Here is a 25,924-nt window from a genome sequence, read left to right as displayed (position 1 = left end):
TAAGACCCCTCAATTTAATAAGATTCACACCCTAGAATTATTCCTCTCTATTATAAAAGAAGCTGAATATTCAGAACTGAAGCAAAACAGTTTACAAAATCCCCAAGTCCTCATATTAACTCTTGTATTCCTATCATGTGAAGCACACAGTTATCAATTTAATCCTAGCAAATTAAGAAAAAATAATATGGCAAGTTGGTTTTACAGAAATAACACTGAAAAGAAATACTTACTTTGTTTAAAATTAGTTTTAATAGTAAGGAAAAGAATTATTATAAACTTACATGGATATATTTGAAATTTTACTTCTATTTAAAAAAAGGGATAATCTGTGTAAAATTAATTTATGTTGGAAAAATGACAGAAAAATGAGGGAAAATTATCATACCCCTATTAAAGTAAGTTAAAGAAAGGTAAACATAAAAGTTGAATATAGTCTATTCTTACAGACTTACTTCTTATGGAGTTGTATTTTCAGGAAAAGTAAAATGAAAACCAAAAGTTAGGCATTAATTCTTAAGCTAGCCATTTCCAACTCTACACTGTTGTGCCCAAGGAGTGAGAAGAGTTTAGTACTTTCTTGTTTTGGGCTTATTTTTTAAACTCACCTATATAGAGTAAAGGAAAGAGGTAGAAGAAAGGGTAAAAGTAGAAGAAACAGGCTTGATTCTTTCCAATAAACCAAGGGAGCAAGGAAAAAAAACAAAAATACCAAAGAAATATATACCCATGCTCACTTCTCTTATCCTTGAGAAAAATGTATTTACTATATGACGCCTAATTTATAAGTCATGGCACTTCTCCAATATTTCTCAATATGTATTTATTATCAAGCCCTGTCCTAGAGGAGGAAGGAAGGAAGGAAGGAAGGAAGGAAGGAAGAAGGAAAGAGAGAGAGAGGGAAAGAAAGGAAAGAAAGAAAGAAAAGAAAAGGAAAGGAAAGAAACTTTAAAAAAAAACAAGGAGGGTAGACATTCTTAGTAATGTAGGACTTGTAAAAATGTCTACTTACATTCTTGTTGAACTATTTCTGCTCTTAAAATTTTACAAAAGGAAAGAAAAAAGATAGCCTGACTGACTCTGGTTTCCATGACCTGATTTTGGACTTCAAAAATTCTTTCAAAGTGGTGCTTTTCATTAATAACTAAATCTTGCTTATTCCAGGAGCCCATTTTCCCATTTATGAATTACATAAGCTTTTGCAGACATTCATTTTCCCCTATGGTCCTTACAAGTCTTTTTACCTATTCTCAGAAAATAAAAAAGTGAAAATGTAAATAAAACATAAACCAGTAAATGTGCTCTTCTTCCAAGTCTGATTAAAGTTCAGAGTGGAAATGGTATAGTTATAAAGATTTCTAAATTTCTGCATTTCTTCCATACTAATACTATCCTCCTCCATCACTAGTTGTATCTACATTTTAAATATGAATTAAATTAACATTTGGAATAGTAGTGAGAAAATAGATTGAATCATAATACTCTTCCAAATAGTAGCTGATCTGATTGTTCAATAATCTTTGTTCATATCTTTTAGATTAAAAAGATGTGATGTACTTGTTCCCCTATCTTACTGAAGAACAACAAATTATTCAAAATGCAGGTCTGATTTACTGATCCCTCACCCCCAGAAGGATGGATTATGTGTGTGAACTACCAACTTGCGACATTTCCTCTAACTTCAAATTAAGAGTTGAGAAAATAAGAAAAATTAAGAGAAGCTATAAAAGCCAGTGTGTTCACCTTCATCTGAGGCCTGAAAACTATGCCAACACTACACTAAGTAAAACCAAAAGCCTGGTAGCCATCAGCTGAGGTGAAGGCTTCTTCCATGCCTTTGAAGATGTGGTTCCTACAGCATGGTATGTTCTCTTCTTGCTAACACAGTCAAAAGCTTCTTTAATAAATCCTTTGTGAATTCTCCACTGCTCTCTTCTCTGTAAATAGTACTACACATACTTTGTATATCTCTACTACTGCACTCACCAGGCAATGTTTTGTTTACTTGTGTTTCTGTCTTCTACTCTAACCAAACTTGAGCTTCAAGGCAAAAATGGTTATATTCACCTTTGACTACTTCGTACCTATGCCTGGTACGTAGCATAAAGCCACTCAATAGTTTTGAAGGAAAAAAACTGGAAAAACTCTCAATGACTGATCTTTAAACTTCAAAATCTTTAATGACAGCCACCCTGCAGTAGGACTAAGAATTATTTATAAATAAGAGACAGATAAGAAGTAGAACATATCCTGCTGACATGACTCTTCAGTATTCCTTACTGCCCCTTGATGTTCTTGTTAGGTGTTTTCACTCAGGATTATTTCTTTAAGTATAAATCAATTCAGGTTTTGTGGTTTTTTTTTTTTTTAAAGAAACAATATTTTACTAGTAAATACCACTTCCTATTAACAGAATCTAATGTTTTATACAGATGAGCAATAATACACATGGCAAGGGATAAGAAGTGCCAAAACCTAGAATAAAACAAAACATAAACCAATCTCCAAACTGGAATCAGTTTTTTAACATTAAGAATGAAGAAAGGAGGGATGGAGAGAATAAGTCATAGTGCAAATAATTCTAAACTAACATAACTTCCAAAGCAATAATACTTTTGGTTGTAGAATATATCATTTTATTATAAATTAGTATTTCAACTTAGATACTTTCAGAAAAGCAAGCAGACAGGTCTTTCTTAGCAATGGATCCTATCAATGTGATCAGTGTGTGAGAAACAGTCTATCCTTCTCTTCCCTAATCACTCTCCTTTTATTATTTGTCCTCATGTTGGTGCCACACATAGACCAGATAGCTTGATTTGTAAGGCAAGCCAATTTTCTGTTATGTACAGTAACTTCTCTGTGTTTTTAGTTGAAGTTTTCAAATATCTCATGTGAAAACTATAAAAAATAACATATTTAAACAAAGGAAAGGTTTTTTTATTACCCTAAAGTATGAGAAAGATTTAAGAGTCTTAAGCTGAAAAATCTGCGTTATCGCAAATTTAGCAAGGGTTTCCAAGAGTCAGGATACATTTTCTGATTGAGTGGCAGTCTAGATTGACATTTTTAAAAAATGAAGAACAGCATCTAGCATATATATACACCAAATCTTAAAATTTTACTAGTTACAAAAAAAATTTTATGCAACTATTCATAATGCAAGAAATAGAGATAAATTATTTTTCTAATTGTTGGAACCTAAGAATTGCTTCAATTTGAAACTAAGAACTGAATTCAACTGAAGTTTCATAATCATCCAAAATTGGTTATGAAAAACCTCAAAAGCATTTAAAAACACTAAGCATTAACTGTTACTTTCATTATTTCAAGGTTCAAGTAGTACCTTCACAATCAATGAGAACATTCAAATCTACGAAAATATAAATTTCTCAAACATTTAAAGCTAATAATGTGATTTATTTTGATACTATGAAACCCTATAAGCCTTACGAAGAAAGTAAGTAATAACTGTAGTTTTACTTATCAGAGCTAAACTATCAGCTGAAGATTTCTTGGTCAAATGTTGTAAAATCAGCTTAATTTAATGGGAACATAATGAAACAGAATGGCTTTTATTTAAAACTGTCTCTACTTACAGACCGTGATTTATTCAAAAGCAGATATAAAATAGTAAAATTCTGGGACATGGAGAAATTATTCCATAGATATGACTATCTCTTTAGAGACAATGGAAACAATAAAGTTCCACAAAGTAAAAAAAAAAAGGCAGTAAAAAACTATTAAAAAGGATGGTATGTATCTACTAAACAAAGGCAATCAGAATCCTTACCTTTGGGCTGCTGTTTTTACTATTGATATCTGTGCATTAGCATGAGGAAAACGTCTTATAGTTGCAGAACATAATGATGCATTTTGTGTATTTTCACTGCAGAGTCAAGACACAAAGAATAATTTGAACAGGGGAAAATTACATACACATATGCAAAATAAATCCTTTAGAATCTGAGCAGACATACAGAAAACTGTCACCACTTAAAAAAAAATGTATACATAAACCTATTGGCCATGTTACATCGTTCATTGGTTTTCAGCTTTCTGAAATGTTTCCAATTCAGTTCATGAAAGAAGATAAAGAGTAGAACACTAAAATAGAAACCAGGAATCCTAAAAGAATATTTTACACTGTAACATTTTTATAAATTAATTCAGATATAGTTTTTCTTCTTATTCTCCATGTAGGGATTATCCATTTAAAAAAAGCTTTTAAACTATGATTACACAAAGTTTTCTTATATGCCAAAATAAAAATGTTAATGGGGGGGGGAAGCGGTGGGGGAAGTTAGGAACCTTAAATTCTACTTTTGACTCTCACTGGCCTGAAAATTACTTTAGCCTTTACATACCTCATTTGTCTATAAATTGATAAAGTAGAAACAGTGATTTCCAACCTTATTTCTGAGACATGTAATTGCCCAATTATATCAGTAACAGTGGTTCACTATGACAACCACTAGGAAAGAAGAGAAAGGGAATAAGAAACCTTTAAAAAAAAAAAAAAAAAAAAAAAAGACTCCCTCCTGGTAGGTACTCCCTAAAGGAGACATAACCTTCTACTTCTACTATGAGGACCAAGATTTTACTAACCATATGAAAGCAAGCTCATCTTACAAAATCCTAGTCTATTGAAATTATTCTAGCAATATTTTTATTCAGAACCAAGAAATCACTGCAGTCAACCCTATTCCCAAGATTCAAAGCCCAGAATCCACACACTGGGACCATTCTACTTCTTGGTTCTACTGACAAAGTGAAAAGGAAAGGTATAGGTTGGGCCAGTTGGCCACAAAGGTAGTCATTTTTGGTGTCAAACTCTTTATCTGTTCTGTAGGAATGTGTGGTGAAGTGCCTATACCTCAATTTCTTATTGTTGCTCAACATGTTAAGTCCAATTGCGTTGCCTTTCAAAGGTTTTAAACTTTCAGTCTTGTTTCGTCTTGCACATGTCTTCCAGGGATCACCAGAATTAGTAGAAACAACTTCAGATTGACGATTTAACTGTAAAAAGATGCATAAATATTAAAGAGTCAATAAACAACCATTTGACAAATTATCAACAACCATTTGAAAACCCATTTACTTAAAAAGTAAAAATGTACCAGCTATTGGGGATAGGGGAGAGGGAAGGCAGCAGCATGGCTCTAAGAGCAACTCACCTGGAATATTTTTTTCCCTAAGGACAACACAAATATGTAGGAACACAGGTGTTTGTGTATATTTTCCTTTCATTTAAATATCTCCAAAGGTAACTGAGAAAATTTAAAGAGAAAAGCAGAAGGGATAAATAAAGGTAGAGTATCTTAAGATAGCTCTTTCCCAAGAGTAAAAAATAAACATTTCCTCTGCTTAACAGGTCTGTAGGACACTACAGACAAACATGGTAGTAGTCACTGTATGAAGACTTTGGCTTTAGCAACAAAGTTTTTATATAAATGCAGAAACTGAGATAATGTCTTCATATTTTCATACTTGGAAACGACAGCATAAATATATCAATGACAATCACTTTGTGAAGATCACAGTAGGACACCAGAATGGCCCCATGCTTGGGAAGTTCTCACCAAAGAAATCTACTTTTATTACACTCTTTGTACAAAAGATGTATTCCCAAAAGATGTATTTCTGACACACTGCTTATCACTTTCTCCTCCATGAAACATTTTTTTTACTTCTTAATCTTTGACAGTCATGTACTTCAGATTCCTTCACTTATAGTGATGGCAGATTAGGTAATACAGTTCAATCTTCCCTCTACTAGTTTTCAAAAACTAGAAAAGCTGGACAAAACCCAAATTAAAAAAAAAAAAAAATCTGTTCAAAGCACCTGAGGGCTATCAAGGAACTAAGAATTAAGATTAGAGACAATAAACTCAGAGATTTTTCCCTGAGACACCTGTTGATTCCATAAGAATCAACTGAGAGGCTGAGAAGTTAAGCTGAACTCCCAGAAGACAGAGCTGGGGAGACAAATGTATAGTTCAACATCCACCAATTATGGACTGGTGGAAATGTAATTCGGTACAGCCACTATGAAAAACAGTATGAAGATTCCTTAAAAAACTAAGAACAGAGTTACCATATGATCCAGCAATTCCACTCCTGGGCATATATCTTAAGAAAACTCCAATTTGAAAAGACACATGCACGCCGATGTTCACAGCAGCACTATTTATAATAGCCAAGACATGGAAGCAACCTAAATTTGCATCAAGAGATGACTGGATAAAGATGTGGTATGTGTATGTACACACACACACACACAGGAATATTACTCAGCCATAAAAAGGAATGAAATAATGCCATTTGCAGCAACATGGATGGACCTGGAGATTATCATACTAAGTGAAGTAAGTCAGACAGAAAGACAAATACCACATGATATCGCTTATGTGGAATCTAAAAAAATGAGACAAATGAACTTACCTACAAAACAGAAACAGACTCATAGACATAGAAAACAAACTTATGGTTACCAATGGTGGAAGGGGAAGGAGATAAATTAGGAGTTTGGGATTAACATCTATAAAATAAATAAACAAGATCCTACAGTATAGCATAGGGAACTATATTCAATATCTTATAATAACCTACAATGAAAAAGAATATATATAAGTATGTATGTATGACTGAATCACTATGCTGTACACCAGAAACTAATATAACATTGTAAATCAACTATACTCCAATAAAAACAAAAACAAAATCCACCAGATATGCAATGCCTTGTAAATACCTCAAAATTTGTGTGAGGATTATAGCCTATGAACAAGGGTGAATTAGAACTATAAAGATTCTGTTCATCTCAACTTCCAGTTCAAGTAAGTCACTTCTCCAATTTTAGAGTAAATCAGAATTACTTGGATGGTTTGTTTAAACAAATTGCTGTGTCCAATCCTTATAGTTTATTCTGATTGAGTAGGTTTGGGATGGGCCTGAAAATATGCATTTCTAGCAAGCCCATAGGTGATGTAGATACTGCTGATCAGGGGATTACATTTGAAGAACCACTGGATCAAGGTGATTTGATCCTCCTAGTCACTTGTCAGAAATCATCCTCCAGAGAAAGAAAATATCCTAGGTCTCAAATTATCTCTGTGATTTTTCATATGTCCTATCTATTAAACATAAGCAGGTTTATAAAGAAATAAGACAATGTGATCAAAACCAAAATAAGCAACTGATAACATGAACAGAACTATAGGGATAAAGATAACAGGGTTATCACACTCATTTGCATTAGAAGGCAAGTACAATCATTTCTGCATTAGGTGACCTCTTTCCACAGAAAACACAGTGTTATTGTGGAAAGATAACAATTTAGGAATCAAAAAGGACTGTTGTCTTGTTCTAGCCAGGTAACTTTCCTTGTAATCATGGGGTTATTTTATGCATCAACAAAGATATATACAGACTGTCTAGCCCTGGGATGGACTAATAGGTAGAATTCAGTAATCACTAATTCCCACTCAAGTAGAAACATAGACATCTTCAATTAGAAAGTCCATAAATTATTTTATCATAAACAACTGGTCACTAAGCTACATTCGTCTGAGAAATTAGAACATCCTGTCACTGAGACTTAGGGCATTTTTGCAAATAAAAGGGAATAGGCCTGAGTCAATGATTCTCAGTATGGTCCCTAGGATGGCAGTATCAGCATCACTTTGGAACACTTTATTATGCAAATTATCAGGCCCCTCTCCAGAGCTCCTAAATCAGAAACTATGGGAATGAGGTCCAGCAATCTGTTTTATCAAACCATCCAGTGATTCTGACATACACTAATACTGAAGAGCCACTGCTGTAGGCGATTTTGATACATGTCCTGTTAAGAATATGGGAAGCAAAAAGTTTCCATTGAAGACTGATTATATAATTTCATTCCTCCATCTACAGATAGTTAGAACTAATATTTGAGTGCTTACAATGGATAGGCATTATGCTAAATATATGCAGTATCTCTTTTAATTTTCGTATTTTATACATTTCAGTAGTTCTTCAGATTGGGATTCAGCAACTGCATCTAAAGCGTCATATCAATTATCTGATGCTACCGAGTGACAAGATTAATATGCTCAAATTTCTCACTTCAGTCCTTCCTTCAACAAAATCACTCCACCATATATCACTTAAACTTTATTGAAACTCTATCCCTCTGTTATTAAAGACTGTTGGGATTAAAAAGCAAAGTAACTTGTCCAAACTAGTTAAATGGGTTTGAACAAAGGCCTGGCCTGCCTCCAAAGCCTACGCTTTCACATACCACACTGCATGAGGAATTTTTATGTTATTGGTAGAAATATAAATAGTAATTCTTGAGAAGAGGCAAAATAAGACTCAAAAGATACAGAACATCTCGAAATCAAAGAAACTACACTAAAAAAATCCTTTATATAAATGTAAAAAGCTAATCCTTCCTCTTACGAATTGGTTAAGCCAAAATTATCTCACCTAGTATATAGGCACATAACTAATTCAACCATATTTCTGAATAAGTACTTATACATTTTCAAATTTTGTTTTTGAGAAGCATTTGGGCATAGCAATAGATAACCCAAAGTCCATCATTAAAAGCAAGAAGATCTATAAAAGGCGAATTCTTAAATTTCCCAATTCTGCTGCCAATAGGTTACTATCAAAAGCAGTAAGACAACCCGTACTTCTAGCTTTGCAGATATCTCATGAAAAACATCTACTGCATTGTTAAATTCCCCTAGGAAAGGATCCCTACTATCCATTTATACTTCAGTAGCTCCAAGGATTTAAAAAAAAAGAGAGAAAGAAGAAAAGAAAATCACTCCATACTCCTATCACAGGATGTAAATTTGTAAAAGATTCTCTTCTCACGCAATTATAAACCTATAGGACACAATTTCAGCTGCCAGAAAATTTAGAGATATCTGTTAAATTAAAATACAACATATAAGTTATTTTAGATGTCTGACACATCTACTTCTCTTTAGTAATTAATAATTTTTATTTTCTTTCATTTTACTCCTGCTCTTCGTAATCTACATCATATTTTGGGGGGGAATAAGGTATAATAAGTAAAAATCAAACCATTTATGGCTATCTCACAGATTAGAGCACTACTAAAAGTGAAGATAATGTATTCAATCTAAAGGTCCCTCCAAAACTTCAATTTTCCCTCCCCTCCACCCACGTCCTTAGGAGTCTAGAAGAGTTTTCTAGTTAATGCAAGCACAGCATCAGGAGAACTACTGTGGATAGATTAACACAAAACAATCAAGATTATACAACTAAGAACACGGCCTTAACTCATATCAGAAAAGCAACTATAAACACATCATTATTTGCGAAGGAAAACCAGCTTGCAAAGGTTCAATAAGACTGCATTTAATAATGATAATGCAGCTATTTATGGGAGACTTGCTAATGCCAAGCATTAGGTGAAAGCAGTCTCATAATTCTTACAACCATCCTTTAAAGTGGACAGTTATTAGCAGACCTAAAATCTGATATTCTGTCTGATTAACTACTTTAATATATCAAAAAAAGCTATCTTCCCTCAACTGGATATCAATATGTACAGAACACATTTTACATAGTATTAACAATGATACAGGGATCAGCAAACTTTCTCTGTAAAGGGCCAGAGAGCAAATATTTTAGGCTTTGTGGCTTATACAGGCTCTGCTGAAACTACTCAGCTCTGGCCAAATACTTTAAATCTGTTGTTACAACACAAAAGCATTCATAGATATTACACAAATAAGCACAGCCAATAAAACTTCATTTATGAACACAAATTTGAATTTCATGTAATTTTCATGTCAAGAAATACTTTTTGTTTGATTTTTTTTAACCATTTAGGAAACGTAAAAACTATTCTAGTTCAAAGACCATATGTTGTGGGCAAGATTTGGCCTGTAAGCCTTGGTTTGCCAATCCTCATATTTTAACATTAATCATTAATAACTAATAAACAGCCAGTTACTAGAATATATGTGCCACAAGAGTAAGAAATCTGTCTGTTTTGCTTCCTATCATCTGCAACACTGTGCTCAATATATATGTGCTGCAGGAATGAGTATTTCATTGGGACTGATAAATGTGCAAAAGTTATCAATCTATTAAACAATTAAAGACATTAAAAACATATGTTAAAGGCACTGAAATTCTTAAAAACAAAATGGTAACTGAAACAGTAAAGAAAGAAATAGACACTGTGTGAAAATCACAAACATTTGAAAGAGAACCAACAGAAGTTCTGCAAATGATGTCACTGAATTTTTTTCAAAAAGAACAAAAATGAATGGAAAGATTAAATAACAAACTAAACAAAGCTGAAGATAAATGTTACTGAACTGGAAGTCAGAGCTGAGGAAATTCACTAGAATATGGCTTCTCGATGATTTCCTTCTTTGTCCTCTATCTATTCTTTTTTCTTTTATGTATTAAACACAGGTTAAAGAACATGAAAAAAATGATGGTCTCATATTAGTTTAAACCAATGATCCATACAGACCTATATATTATCTACAAGCCATCAAAAATCCAGGTATATATGGTATATAAAACCCTGCGATACACAAAGACTTTCTAAAGGACAAACAGCCATGGATAGTTTTAAGGAAATCAACTCTTAAAACCTCAACTTTCACTTTTACATCTCCTTAAAACTGATTTACTTTAAAAGCCATCTATAGAAAAGGCGTCATACAGTATCTCCTTTCCCATCTCCATTTTCATAATAAACCTTTTTCCACCTTACAAAAAAAGACATAATTCTCATTTATTGCATTAGAGTCTAAAAACCTCTGGAAAGGAAAAACTTGAAATACTGATATCTGGAATCTCTTCTGGCACGTAAAATAGTAGTAGGGCTTCATATCTTTCCCTGATTTTATGCATATTTCTGTTGATAGTGAACCATGGGTTCGAAACCTGGTATTCTGGACCAAATTAGGATTTTCTTAATTCAACTATACTGCAAAATGGAAAAACAAAAGTGACGAAAATTTGCGTTCAGTGACTTTGTTCTTTGTAATTGTACCAGTTATTATCAAGAAAAGAACCGTCACAGGAAAAAAAATCATGTAAGAACAACTCAAAGAATAAGTTAAAAAAAAAATGACTGAAATTTGCCATGCCTTTAGTATAACCAAGTAAAAAATTCAGGTCAAAACTGAAGGCTGTGTATTCTTTGACTTTAGATTTATATAGTGAAATGACATAATGAAGATGCTGATTTAACATGTATATTTGAAATGAAAAATGAAAACAGAAAAAAATGAAGTTCCAATGTTTTAAATACACAAAACAGAAAAATATATAATATTTTACAAAAAATATTTTACAAAAAATTGGCATAGGTCAATTAAAAATTAATAAGATTTCAATTTTTCCAATTATTTCTGAGATTATCTGGTTCAAAAGTAACAGGTATAGTAACTACTAGGCACTCATTAAGTCTCAATAAAATCTTTTTGGTATTTTTCCCCAAAATTCAAAAGGACAATAAATCTAAAGATTGGATTACAAATTACTTTTAACTTTTAAACTTTTATTACACTGCTATGTAATTTTCTGACATTTAATTCAAAAGGAAAGAAATGAATGATAATGCTACAGCAAAATTTTCTATATCCATCTATTTATCATGCAACCAAGATTTCTCAGCACTTATATCTAAAAAAAGTTTAAAAATAAAATCACTGTTCAAAGTTTTATTATAGCAATAAATAATATTTATGGATATGTGAACTACACAAATAAGGAAGGAAAACATCAGCACTATCCATTTCAAGAGACGTTATTTCCAATATAATGCTATACAATAGGTTTAATAATTATAAATTAAACATTTATTAGTAATTATAAAGACAATTCAATCCAGCAAAAAATTAATACTTAGAACTTTGGTGACAAGAATATTATCTAATGTTAAATTTCAGTGAATGTATATCTTTTTATTACAGTAATTAAAAGATTTTTCAATTGCATAAAACCACATCATATAAGGTTAAAATACATATATAATATTAAAATTCTGTGGGAAAATCGATCAGAAATATGAATCTAAGAAGAAAAAGAAAATATAAAATTCCAATCATTAAAGAGATGACATATGTATTTTTAAAATAGATGATGGGGGAAGGGATAGCTCAGTGGTAGAGTGTGTGTTTAGCTTGCACGAGGTCCTGGGTTCAATCCCCAGTACCTCCATTAAAACAAATACATAAATAAACCTAAGTACCTCCCCTCCCCCCACAAAAGTAAAATAAAAATAAAACAGATGATGATACCACCAAATCTGAATTATCTTTAGAGATCACAGGATACATGTAAGTGTCATTTTAGATTTTATTTTAAAGTATCAACATTTATATCCTTAAAAATGTGTATTAAGGCAAGTATTTTATTAAAAAAAAAAAAACCCAAAAATTGAAGACCAGTGTCACAAAAGATCATGATGAAAACCACCTTTTACTTTTACCTACAAAACTCATTACATTTCTGTCCACCTGAAGAACACCTAAATAGCAGCATTCAAGGGAAACAAAATGTTAAAATAAAAGCGAGAGAAGACTACAGCATATAAAACCTTATAGTTTTTCAGTGTCTTGAATAACCTTATAAAGAAAAACTTTAGTGTACTAAACAGAAAAAACTTCAAATTCTATAAATTTCCTAAATTATGACAAAACAGATGTTGTGGAAGGAAAAAAACTCAAAAGACAGAGGGAAAGAAATAAATTTAAAAATCCCTAAAATACTATTCAACTATGAGGGGAAAATATGTGAAGAGAGTGCTATGTCAGATTGGCAAAAATTTAAGTTTGACCACATACTCTTCAAGGTTACAGGAAAATAGAAATTCTCATACATTACTAGCAGGAATGGCAAATGCTAATGCCTATGAATGAGGCATTTGACAAGACTTAGCCAAATTACATGTAAAGTTACCTTCTGAAATAGCAATGCAGTTTTATAAATCTATCCCACAAATATACTGTAAAGATGTGAAAAAGTATAGGTACAAGGCTTTATTAAAGCACTACTTATAATAGCAAAAGACTAGGAAAAACCTCTGCTCATCACGAACTGAGTTCCTATAGTATGCGCATTCACTGGAGTACTATGTAGCAATAAAACAGACGACAAAGATCTCTAAATACTTTGATGTAGACTGATCTACAGGCCATACTACCAAATAAAAAACCCAAGTTGCCAAACAGTGTGGAGAGTTTCTTCAAGAAGGGTGGTATATTCTTACATTAAAAAAAAAAAAGAACAATGGAAGGTTCAGCCATATAATTTTTAACAGGTTGCCCACAGGTGAAGAGAAAGGGAGAGGGGGAATCACAACAAAAGGTAGACTTCTCTGAATAAAACTTTCTTTGTAGATTTGACTTTAGAACCATGTAAACATCTTTTACATTAAAAAATAAAGTAAATCCAAAACATTTTTTAAAAAGCAATTTCTCAAAATGAAAAACAAAGCTTAAATAAATAAATAAACCTAACCCTTACCTAGCTGGTGGAACTACCAACCAGGAAAAAATAGCTTCAAATGACTTTAAAACACAGTAATCTAAATATGCATTTCTAGTGGGATATACCTAGTGAGATATGCCACGAAACACCACCAGCAAGGAAACAAACCAAATCAAAATTTTTAATCATTTTATTAGTAACTATATTTGTATTGGTATTGTGAAACTAATTTGTCTGATAGGACAAAGCAAGTAAATAACTAAGGTAACATCATTAGGAACCAAGACACTAAACCCAAAAGTTATGAAAGAAAAAAAGATTATTATATTTCACAACATAAGAAAATGTTTTTTCCTCCAAGGCAATAACCCCCAAAAGTGAAGTCAAGACTAGTGGGAAAAAAAAATAGTTTAAAATGTTAGCAACTAGTATCATAGAAGTGGGCCAGTTTCTACAAAATATATTTTGTCAACCTAAGGAAACATTACAAGATGCGTTATTATTGTATGTACTGAAGTGCAAAAAACTTTTTTTAACTAAACCATGCCATCATTCTAAGAAACAACCAGTTAGATATCAAAAATGTGGCATATTGTGTCTTAGACTCAAAGTAAAAAGAATTCTTATGAATTAATAATATTCTAAAGACCAAATAGAAAAGTAGGCAAAGGATATTAAAAGGATCAAAAAGGAAATAAATGGATTGCATACACGAAAAGGTATTTGACCTCACAATGAAAAAAATGCAAATTAAAACTACACTGAGATACTGTTTTTCACTGCAAAGATCAAAACGTTCATAACAATGTTAGAAAAGTGCGGGGAAACAGGCATTCTCAGACATTCCTAGTAAAAGTACAAATCAGGTATAACAATATCAGAAATGTACCTGTCCTCATATAGTAGCTCTACTTCTAGAAATTGGTCCTACAGACATATCCGTACGTGTGCAAAATAACCCATATAGAGGCTAATCCACTCAATATTATTTTAGGGGGCAAAAAGGTTGACAACAAGCACCATAAATGTCCTTTCAACATGGTGATACTGGATAAAAATGGTACACCATACAATGTAATCCTATGCATGAAAAAATGAGGGGGATTTTAATGGACTCTTAGGGGTGCTCTCTGTATTAATTTTAGAAAGTAAGATTACAAATAGTGTGTACAATATACTACCAACTGTGAAAGTGTAAGAAGCTAGAAGTTAGGACAAGAATATACATTTTCTCTATGATAAATAAATTATTTCTGATGGGATAAACAAGAAACTGGGAATACCATTTGCCTCTGGTGTAGGGAGGTGGGTGGTTGGGACTTGCAATCAAAAAACACAAAAATCATTTGAAGTATTAGTTTTAGTATATAACTTAAAAAAAATTAATAAGCAACACTTGCCTTTTTTCCTTTTGAGGTTTCAGAATCCTCATCTTCATCTACACTGAGTAGATTTGCCTCACTACATAGAAAATAAAAGAGGAAAAAATCTTAAGTGACAATTACAACCCGTACATTAAATTCAGAAGTTTTATCCTCTTTGCTCACCTAATACAGAAATCAACAAATTTTTTCTGTTAAGGGCCAGAGAGTAAATATCTTAGACTTTGCAGGCAATATGGTGTCTATGGCAACTACTCATCTTTGTCACTGTAGCATGAAAGCAGCCAGACTGTATGTGTGGCTGTGTTCCAACAAAACTATTAACAAAATCCGACGGTGGGCCATAGAGGGCCCATGGGCCATTGTTTGTTGCCCCCATAAATGCACACATAATTTTTGTTTTCTTAACTATGGATTTCATATTTAGTCCCTCATTTTTCCTTTCTGTCTTGGATTTTAAATTAGGGAGAAAGGACTGAAAAACAAAATAGAGGAAAAGAGACAAACTGGTAAGAAAACCTTAGTTAATGAAAAGAAAGTAATTTACTGGGTGTTAACCCAGTAAAAGTTGTATCTCTACCATTCTTGGAAATATCAATGCTTCACTGAGAACCAATGGCCTGAGATTCTAAAAGACCAGACCGATTAATGGTTCATGTTAATCTGAACAAATTTGAAAAGCTGAAGCTCTTAAGGATCCACTTATAATGATAAATCAAAGACTACAACTCGTAAGTGAAACATACAGCCAGGTAGCACCTTTAAAGACATTTTTTAATATAATCATGACAAATCTCCTAACAAAGAAAGTCAAAATATACCCTTCTGAAGATAATGCTAAGCTATTTTCAGTAAATTCTTAGCTACTTATAATAAAATATAAAATGTTTGTTTCATTATTATTTATATACATACCAACTTTTTTAATGCCAAAAATTCTCTCCTACAAACATTGTACAAAAATATTTCAAAGGTAGTCTACTCAATTTCATATTTAATTCCTATTTTTCAAAACTACATAAATAACAAATATCTGTAATTAAAGACATCTTTAAAATCTTTTAAAAATAAAAGATTATTTTAAATTTAAAAATAATCAGAAATAAAAAGAAAAAAGAAATGAAAGAAAGAAGACCATAAAATACCAATTTTAAGTGAGAAACTTACCAGTTCAAAGCTCTCCTTCAAATAAAACTTCACTTCAGTTCAACATCTCATAGGTGAAGCACATAAAGTGGTAATGATGAACGGAGCTGTTGCCCAGACAGAAGTGAAGCACCTACAATATTTAGTCAATATACTCTGAATGACTTCTTGTGTAAAATTGCTAAAAAATATTTGCAGTTTGGGTAGAAATCAGTGTATATTTTGAGTCCTCTTAATTTGCTGATTGTCCTGGCCAGTGAAAAACCTGAATAATAAACTAAGAAACTAAATAATAAATGATAAATTTGTAATACAAAGTTCATGACATGCAAAAGGTTCTATTAAAACTATTATTTAAAAATTTACAGCAGTCATTCCAAGTACATTAACAAAGTGTAATGAACACTTTGCTTAACTTCTGTCTGGGTCAACACCTGTGTTTATCATTTATAGGGTTTCTGCTTTCTCTGGTAGTAATCTAAGATGAATGTGCTGGGGGAGGGGGGTTGCAACTGGAAAGAAAGATACTAAACTTTTATACAAAATTCAGGAATCATAATCTAGGTTCACTTACTCATGATAAAGGGTGACTTTCCAAATCATTGCATGAATGAACACCATTTTTTTTTAAAAAAAGAACAATTTCTTTATTAGGAAATCAGTAGTATGGTCAATTTTTAATCATAAGGTTATACGTATTACATGCACAGATTTACACATTTCAAAAGATGGAGAAATATAAAAGCAAAATTATTTACCAATAAAAGAACTGCTTTTTCTTTCCTTAATGCTACTGTAAAAGAGTTCAATGTTTTCTTAAGAATACCATACTCTTAGAAATATTTCCATGGACTATAAATCATTTTTCTAATGAAAAGTTTCATTCTTATAAAATATCTGAGGGGGAAAAAATATCTTACTCTTTATCTGTATCTCCTTCACTTTCTTCTCCATGATCAAAGCTCCAATTATTTTTAAAACCTCCATCTCTTTTAGATTCTGATCTAGCCAAAGCTGAAATAAAAACAAACTGAGATAAGTATTCATTAACAGAACTATTCAAAATAAAATAAAATTTTCCCAAGCTCTTTGCTTATTCAGGATTTTCTTTTAATTTGCTTGCCTTTTGGGACTACTTCCTCTAGAGAAAAAAAAAAAAAAACACATTAAAATCTGTTTTTGCTAATACACAGTCATCCATATATACAAGTCTAACCAGAAAAGGAACACGTTAAAATCTGTTTTTGCATATTTACAGCCCTTGAGAAAGCAGCTCATAAAAATGTGGGTGGGGACACATGAATACATATGAAATACATAAAAAAGCAACTCTGTATCTCCATATTTGATCACTGGTTCTAGAAATGAGTACTGGTTAGTCTGCTGCCTTACTTATAAGAACTAAATTCAGACCACCAGCCTTTTCTTTACCTCAGCCAATCACCTCTGCCCTTTAACAGAAAAGAAACAAACCAAGGTTTTCTGTGTTAGCAACAGAGTGAACTCAATGTTAAAAAAAACTCTCCAGATCAGAACACCAAACATGCTTACTGTGAGTTTAAAAAATGTCCTAAGTGTATGCCTGAAATCTCCTGAAGCCATAAACAGCTAGAAAAGTGGAAACTGGAGAAATAAATGAAGTTCTGAAGCTGACATTTGTCTGGAGCCATATGATAGAAACCTGAGTCTGGGAAGATCAAGTTTGGGACCTCAACGAGACAAAAGGTCAGACTGAAGACCAAAAGACCTGAAAAGCAACAATCCAACTGGGTGAACTAGAGAGAAAAAAAAAAAAAAAAAAAAAAGAAAGAAACACTGAAGAAAGAGACAGTGGGGATAATTATGACATCTTGCTGTTGGCTCTGGGTTTTTAGATTGAACTAAACAAAGTGTATTGCCACCCCATGGTTAGGGAATTTCTAAACATAAGCTCACTATTATTCAGGTTTGGGACCAGAATTTTCATAACCTAAGTGGCCAGAAAAGCCCATAATTAATATAGTCTCACAGAAAAGATGCCTAGTATCACTAGGTGTTAGGGAAACACAAAGCAAAACTGTAATGAGATACTATTTCACACTCATTAGGATAGCCAATTTTTCTTAATGGAAAACAGTAAGTGTTGGTGAGAATGTGGAGAAACTGGAACTCTTATACATTGCTTGTGTGAATGTGAAATGGTGTAGCCACTGTGGGAAATGTTTGGCAGTCCCCCGAAAAGTTAAACATAGAATTACCCTATGACCCAGTGATCCTACTTGTAGGTACACACCCAAAATAACTGAGAGCATGGACTTTGATACCTGCACACCACTATTCACAGCAGCATGATTCACAATAGTTAGAAGGTAGAAATAACCCAAATGTCCATCAACAGATGAATGGATAAACAAAATGTGATGTGTACACACACACACACACACACACACACACACACACACACACACACAGGAGTATTATTCAACCATAAAGAAATGAAATTCTGACACATGCTGCAACATGGATGAGCCTTGAAAACATTATACTGAGTAAAATCAGCCAGACATAGAAGGACAAATATCATATGATTCCACTTATGTGAGGTATCTAGAACAGGCTAATTCAGAGAGAAAGTAGAAGAGAGGTTACTAGGGGCTGGAGGCAGAGGAGAATATAGAGTTATTTTTTAATGGGTACAGAGTTTTTGTCCGGGATGATGAAAAGTTCTGGAAAGTAGGTGACGGTTGCACAACATTATGAATATACTTAATGCCAATCCACACTTGTACACTTGGAAATGGTTAAAACAATAAATTTAATGTTATATGTATTTTCCCACAATAAAAAAACTTTGTAAAAGCAAAAAACAAACACCAACACTTCAAAACGACCAACAGAATCAAATATAAATCCTCTCTAAAAAAATATAAAATTTCAATGCCTCAAAAAGTTTCAAAAAATATGAGTTCACAACCCAAAATATCATGAAATAGGAGGAAACAAGCCATCATGAACAAATCTAAAACTTCTTTACATGCATACTATAAATATAGGTAAATAAAGAGTAGATAATAGGAGCAAGATGTTTCCCTCTCAGAAAAAAAAGTTATAAATTATCAAGAGAGGAAAGCTAGAATGAACTGTTCATTCTAGTAGTGCTAGATTAGAGTGAGAGATACCAGTATGAACTCATACATTTATTTCATACACATACAGATGAACAGATACAGAAACAAACATAGGTATATGCTGTCCCACGGGTTAGTATACACAGCTAAGGGTCTTTCCCCACAGAAGGTCTAGGAGCAGTGATACCGCAGCAGCAACAAGCATACCCAAAACTAGATCTTACTTTCTAAATACCATTCTCCAGTATTAGGAGGAGCCAGAGCTCCCAGAAGAAATGACTTATTCTAGGGCATCAGGCAGGAAAAATACAAGATAAGCCTAAAGTACTGCATAGTGCCAGAAAGCAAAAAGGTGCTTTTCTTAAAAGAAGATGGGATGTGTCAAAAGAATACAGAAGCCAACCTAAAAGTACCTCCCAATCACCAAACAAAGGTGGAACAATTTCTTAGCAAAAATAAATGACAACAGTATTGAATTATAACTCCCCAAATAAAATATTCATGAGTCCACGCTGATATAAATAATTGAATAAATAAATAATGTGGAGGAGGGACGTATCTTCCTTACAGAAGAATTCCAAATGATATATGTACAAACTCTCTCTTCTAAGAGATGGAACTTAATTCCCTTTCCCTTCAGTATATGTTGGACCTGGTAAATCACCTCCAGAGAGTCCACTATAGAAAAAGGAAAAAAGTGAACTGACAGTGAGAAACCTGACAATCACTATCTCAGCCAAGTGATCGAAGTTAACATCAAAAGTGATGTCTCATAGCATACTTCATATAAAGTCATGAAAATGCCACCTCAGCTCCATGGTCTTCTTCCCAAAAACCCACAATACAAGTTTAGTCATGAGAACACATCAGATAAACCCAAACTGAGGAACATTTTACAAAACACCTAGCCAGGACACTTTAAAACTGTCAAGATTATGAAAAACAAGGGGAGATTAACAAATTGTTACAATCAGAGGGGACTAAGGAGACGTGACAACCAAATGCAAGGTGGAATTCTGGACTGGGCCCTGCAGCAGAAAAAGGACATTAATAAAATAACTAGTGAAATCCAAGTAAAGTCTGCAGTTTAGGTAACAGTATGCCTATGTTAATTCCCCAGTTTTTGACAAACATACTATGATTATATAAAGTGGCAACATAAGAGGAAGATGGGTAAATGGTATACAGAAATTCTCTACAACATCTGGGAAACTTCTCTATAAATCTAAAATTATTACCCCTCAAAACTTCTTAAAAATTCGAATGTAAAAGGAACCTGTGTTTTTAAAAAAAGACAGGGTTAAGTGTAAGTTATATTACCAAGACAGAAAAGGTAGTAAACTGTAATGATTACTAGTCTATAAAGACTCCTAATCCAGCAGCTAGTATCCATCACTGAGTCAGGCAAGTTAACCAAAAAGGCCACTAGGCCGTGAAAAGTCAAGAGATATCATATTGTGTAAGCCCTAAAGTAAGTGGGTTTTGTATGTGCAATACTAACAAGTCTAATCATGTGATTTCCTAACTGACAGTAGATTAGAACCTATAAATTAATAAGTGAAAGAACAATAACTTCACGAAAATGATAACTGACAATGAGAAAAAATAAATTATAAAAAGCAAGCAAGCTCTAAAAACAAATTTTAGAGCAACTTGCACTAAGGACAAAAACTTTAAACCCTCAAAAGCCCTTAAGTATCACCACATTTCAATATGGTTGACATTCGTAATAATGAGAGTGAGAAGTATGTCCACTATACTCTACTTACAAAATTGAAAGGAAATACAAAGAATAAGGAGAGATCCCAGTTAAGTATTGTAAATTAAATACATACATTTTTTTCAATACCTCTCCACTAAAATGGAAGGAGGAGGAAAAAGCAGAAACCCATAAGAAAAAAAAAAGAACCCAGAAAGGAGATAACAGATGAGAGATATAACTAAACTGGTGAAAGAAGAAAATTTGATGAATGGGTAGGAATGGATTTAGTTAACTAAGGCACAAATATTGACACAAGAAAAAAATTTTGAACATAGCTTTATCAATAAAAGAAACAAATCTTTCTGTAAAGAAAAACTCAAGACCCAGAAGGCTTCTCCTACAATTTCTTTCAAACTTTAAAAAAATAGCAGCAAAGTTACCTAAGTTTTTCCAGAAAAATAAAAAAAGAAAGAACACTTGCAGCTCATTTTATGAAGTCAGAATACCTGATCCCAAACCTGACAATGACATTCAAGGGAGGAAAAGTACCAAGCACTCTCTCATAAAGACAGATATAAAACTCTAAGTAAGACATCAGTAAAGGGGATGGGAAGCGATAAATTGGGAATTTGAAAATTGCACCTCTTGGGGAGTGATGGAAATGTTAGCTATCTTGATTGGGGTGGTGGTTTCATGGGTGTATACATCTATCAAAATTCATCAAATTGTACACCTGAAATATGTGTAGTTTACTGTACAGGAATCATACTATAATAAAGGTGTTAAAATAATAAGATACCAGTAAACCAAATACACTGATATTTATGAAAAATAATTTACTACATAATATGTATATTAATATATATTAAGTAGGATTTATTCCAAAAGCAAGAGTTAACATTTGAAAATTATGAATGTAATCCACAAAACAAAAACTCTTAGCAAACTAGGTATAGAAAGAAAGAAGTAACTGCAAAAACCTTCAGAAAACATCATAACTTTCCCCCTGTAATAAGCTATAAAGAGTTCTATTTAACTATGTAGTGAAGAGCCTAGCTGGTAAAGTTAAGGCAAGGGGACAAAATACCTACGAGGGGTGAGGAAAGCAAGCCAAGAAGGAAACTTACTTGTGTACAGAACCCTAAAAGGGTTCAAAAACTGGAGGTAGTAGGTATCTGAAGGAAAGAAAAGAATCTGTTTTTTTTTAAGAATATGCATTCAATAGAACATGAACCAATAAATGTATAAGGAAGGATAAAATTGGAAAATCATCATTTGGGAACCATTATAATAATAACTGTTTCAGGCACGCATCATCAAGGAATGCTAAAACTAGTAAATGAGGGGAAGCTAAAACTAATGGGTGAAATCTGATGAGAAATATGTTATTAACATTATCTCAAAGTAGTTCCCTATGAAATATTTATTAATTACAAAGGGAAAAACAGTACTTTCAGTGGAGAAACCTAGCAAACACCAGCTTAACTAAGGATCAAAGTTAAATCCACCAGTAATGGGACAAAAGATCACTTCTATGCCATCCCTTATAAAACACAATCTAAATCTAATCATAAGAAAATATCAGATAAACCCAAACTACAAAGTAATTGGCCAGTATACTTTAAACATGTCAAAGCAAGGAAAAAGGAAGACTGAAAAACTATTCCAGATTAAAGGAGACTAAAGAGACACAACTAATAAGTGCAAATGATCCTAAATTGGACCCTGAACCAGAAGTTTTTTCTTTTTCTTTTTCCTTCCTTTTGCTATAAAGAACATTTTCAGGTCAACTAGTAAAAACTGAAATAAAGTCTGTAGATTAGGTAACAGTATTATATCAATGTTAGTTTTCTAACTGTAGTAATTTAAGAATGTATAGTTCTTCAAAAAAGAAGAGGTAGGACAATGAAGTTTTTAGGGATAAATGAGCAATATGCCTGAAATTTACTTTCAAATAGTTTAAAGGAAAAAAAAAGTATGTGTATATAAACATACACAGTTAGAAAAAGAGAGAATATGATAAAGCGATTGCGGTAAATGTGAATATTTGGGGAAACAAGGGCATATGGGAATTCTTTGTACTAGACTTAGAACTACCACAAGATCCAATACCAGAGTAGGAAAACCTAAACTGTAAACTGACAAACTGCTGGAGGTTCAGTGTTTACAAGTTTGAGGGTTAAAAACTCCACAGGGGCCCAATCATAGGAGGGGCTCCACTCTTTTGTGTGTTTCACCTCCAGGAACTTGACCAGGTTCTCACAATAAATACTGGAGAAAAATCCCCTCCTGCTTCCATCAGGGAGAGGGGAAAAAGGAACCATTCTGAAACAAAACAGATCACGCTGTTCTTAGCAAGGCCCACCCCCAGGGGTAAGTAGTTACCTGGAGCCTAACCTACTGGAGTTTATCAGACCCCAACAGACCCAAGTCCAGCTGGCTCTAGCCTTCCAAGTGGGAGAAGAGAAATATCTAACACCAGTCCATTCTAGCCATTCTGTCCCATCTAAGAAGAGAGAAAAATACTGAGAAACACTTGCGAAGTTCATAGTTCAGAGGCCTAGGCTCACTGAACTGAAGACTGAGACCTAATCCCAGGACTACGGTCCTAATCCAGGACTACAGAATGCTTACCTTCCACCCCACATCTAGCACCACATTACTAAAAGCCTAGTTACAGCAGTTCCTTTTACCCAGTATATCATGTCCAGATATCAAGAAAAAAATTACAAGCCATACTAAAAGGCAAAAAACACAAAGTGGTGAGATAAAACAAGCACCAAAACCAGACACGGCATAGATACTGTAATTATCAGGCTGGAAATTTAAACAGTTGTGATTACTCTGCTACGGGCTCTACTGGCTAAAGTAGACAGCAGGCAAGAACAGAAGGGCAATGTGAGCAGAGAGATGGAAATCCTAAGAACCAAAAGTAATTGCTAGAGATAAAAACATGTAACAGAAATAAAGAATGCCTCTGATGAGCTTATTAGCAGACTGGATGCAATGGAGGAAAGAATTTCTGAACCTGAGTATGTAGCAACAGAAACCGAAACTGAACAGCAAAGAAAACAAAGACTGAAAAAAGGGAAACAACATCCAAGGACCATGGGACAACTACAAAAAGTGTAACATACGTGTAACAGGAATATCAGAAGGAAAAGAGAGAAAGGAACAGAAGATGTATTTGAAACAATAATGACTAAGAATTTCCCCAAATTAATGTCAGACACTGAATCACAAATCCAGGAAGCTCAGAGACCACCAGCAGAATAAATCTAAAAAACTACACCTAAGCATATCATTTTCAAACTACAGAAAATCAAAACAAACAAACAAAAAACTAAAAGAAGCCAGAGGTAGGGAAAGAAACACTACCTATAGAGGAACAAAGGTAAGAATTATATCTGACTTCTGCTCAGAAATCATGCAAACAAGAGTGTGGAGAGAAATATTTGAAGTGCTGAGAAAAAAAAAAAAAAAGACAAGAAAAACCCTCTGGAATTCTGTGTCCCGTGAATTTATCTTTCAAAAGTAAAGAAAAAAAAAACTTTCTTAGACAAATATGGAGAGAATTTGTTGCTATTTTTCAAGAACTCTTTTGCAAACGTTAAAAAAAATGTTCTTTAGAGGGAAGTAAAATGATATAGGTCAGAAACTCGAACGTACAAGAAAGAGTATCAGAGAAGGAATAAGTGAAGGTAAAATAAAAACTTATTTTTCTTATCCTTAATAATAGATAACTGTTCAAAATAACAGCAACAATGTATTTGATTATGTATATTTATTTTATATATATTATGTGTGTATATACATATGCTTATGTAAAAGTAAAATGAATAACAGCAAAGATACAAGGGACAGGAGGGAGGAATTAAGATCATTTTGTTATTGTTAGGTTCTTATACTGCCTGTGAAAGTGGCATAATGTTAAAGTGAACTTGAGTTAACTGTAAATATCTATTACAAACTTTAAGAGAACCACTAAAAGTTTTTTTTAATGAAGTATAACTGAAATGCAAAGAAAGGAGAGAAAATGGAATCATGAAATGCTCAACTGAAAACACAAAATGCAGAAAAAGAGTGGAAGGCAAAAATAGGAAAAAGAGCAAAGGCAACAAACAGAAAACAGTAACAAATGCAGGAGACATTAACTCAACTGTATCAATAATTACAATTGAATCTAACTATATTAATAACCACAATCAAAAGTAACAGGCAGGATGGGCCCTTGCTGGGTACCAACAGCACTGGCAAGGTTAGGACTGGATTATGGAAACACAAAACTACTGTGTAGCATGGGTGGGCTTCCTAGGCAGAAGTCCAGACAAACTGTGATATTCCCATTCCTTTAAGCTATGAACACGTAAAAACAAACTGTTTATAGCCACTTAGAGATTCAAAAGAATTTAATAAATGTATAAGCTTAGGATTTAAAAAAAGAAACAAAAAATTGAATGTCAATGTTCTAAATGTACCAAATAAAACATGGAAAATTGTCAGATTAAACAATGAAACCCAATTACATACCACATACAAGAAACCCATAAATAAAACAGAAGTAAAGACTTGGAGAAAGAAATACCATACTAACAATACTCAAAAAAAGGCAGACGTAGCTATATTAATTTTAGACAAAGCAGATGCCAAAGCAAGGAAAGTTATTAGGGATAAAGAAGAGCATGTACATTGTATTAAAGGGATCAATTCTTCAAGACATAACAGTCCATAACATGCATGTACGTAGCAGCAGTGCCAAATTATGTGAGACAAAAACTAATACAAATGCAAGAAAAAATAAATGAATTCACTGTCATAGCTGGAGACTGTAAAACTCCTGAATCAGAAATAGACTGATCCAGCAAGGCAGAAAATCAGCAAGGACACAGCTGAACTTAATAACACCATCAGTCAAGTGGAGATAACTGACGTCTATAGACTACTTCATCCAACAACAGTTTTCCTCTAGCTCACATGAAACATTCACTAAGACCACATTCTGAGCCATAAAACAAACCTTAACAAATTTATATGACAGAAATCACACAATGTCTGTTCTGAGACCACAGAAGAATTAAACTAGAATACCAGAAAGGTTAACTGGA

At 33.0% G+C, this 25,924-nt stretch overlaps 1 protein-coding gene across 5 annotated transcripts in view; it reads right to left on the bottom strand.

The window, feature by feature from the left end:
• The window catches only part of SENP6 (SUMO specific peptidase 6), a 106,101-nt gene that overhangs the window by 68,703 nt on the left and 11,474 nt on the right, over positions 1 to 25,924 (bottom strand). For 4 of the 5 annotated variants that reach the window (XM_032484482.1, XM_032484483.1, XM_032484484.1 and 1 more), the window contains exons 2-5: positions 16,931 to 17,024; positions 14,883 to 14,943; positions 4,877 to 5,019; positions 3,794 to 3,889 (exon numbers count right to left, since the gene is read on the bottom strand). In XM_032484482.1, the coding sequence (XP_032340373.1) occupies positions 3,794 to 3,889; positions 4,877 to 5,019; positions 14,883 to 14,943; positions 16,931 to 17,024 (394 nt within the window). Of the gene's footprint in view, positions 1 to 3,793; positions 3,890 to 4,876; positions 5,020 to 14,882; positions 14,944 to 16,031; positions 16,144 to 16,930; positions 17,025 to 25,924 lie in introns of all 5 variants that reach the window. The other variant, XM_032484486.1, reaches the window with a different exon arrangement.

This window comes from Camelus ferus, chromosome 8 (assembly GCF_009834535.1).
Source record: "Camelus ferus isolate YT-003-E chromosome 8, BCGSAC_Cfer_1.0, whole genome shotgun sequence".
NCBI classification, from domain to species: domain Eukaryota; kingdom Metazoa; phylum Chordata; class Mammalia; order Artiodactyla; family Camelidae; genus Camelus; species Camelus ferus.
The sequence above is the reverse complement of the archived record's forward strand: the minus strand, read 5'-3'. Positions and strand labels throughout refer to the sequence as shown.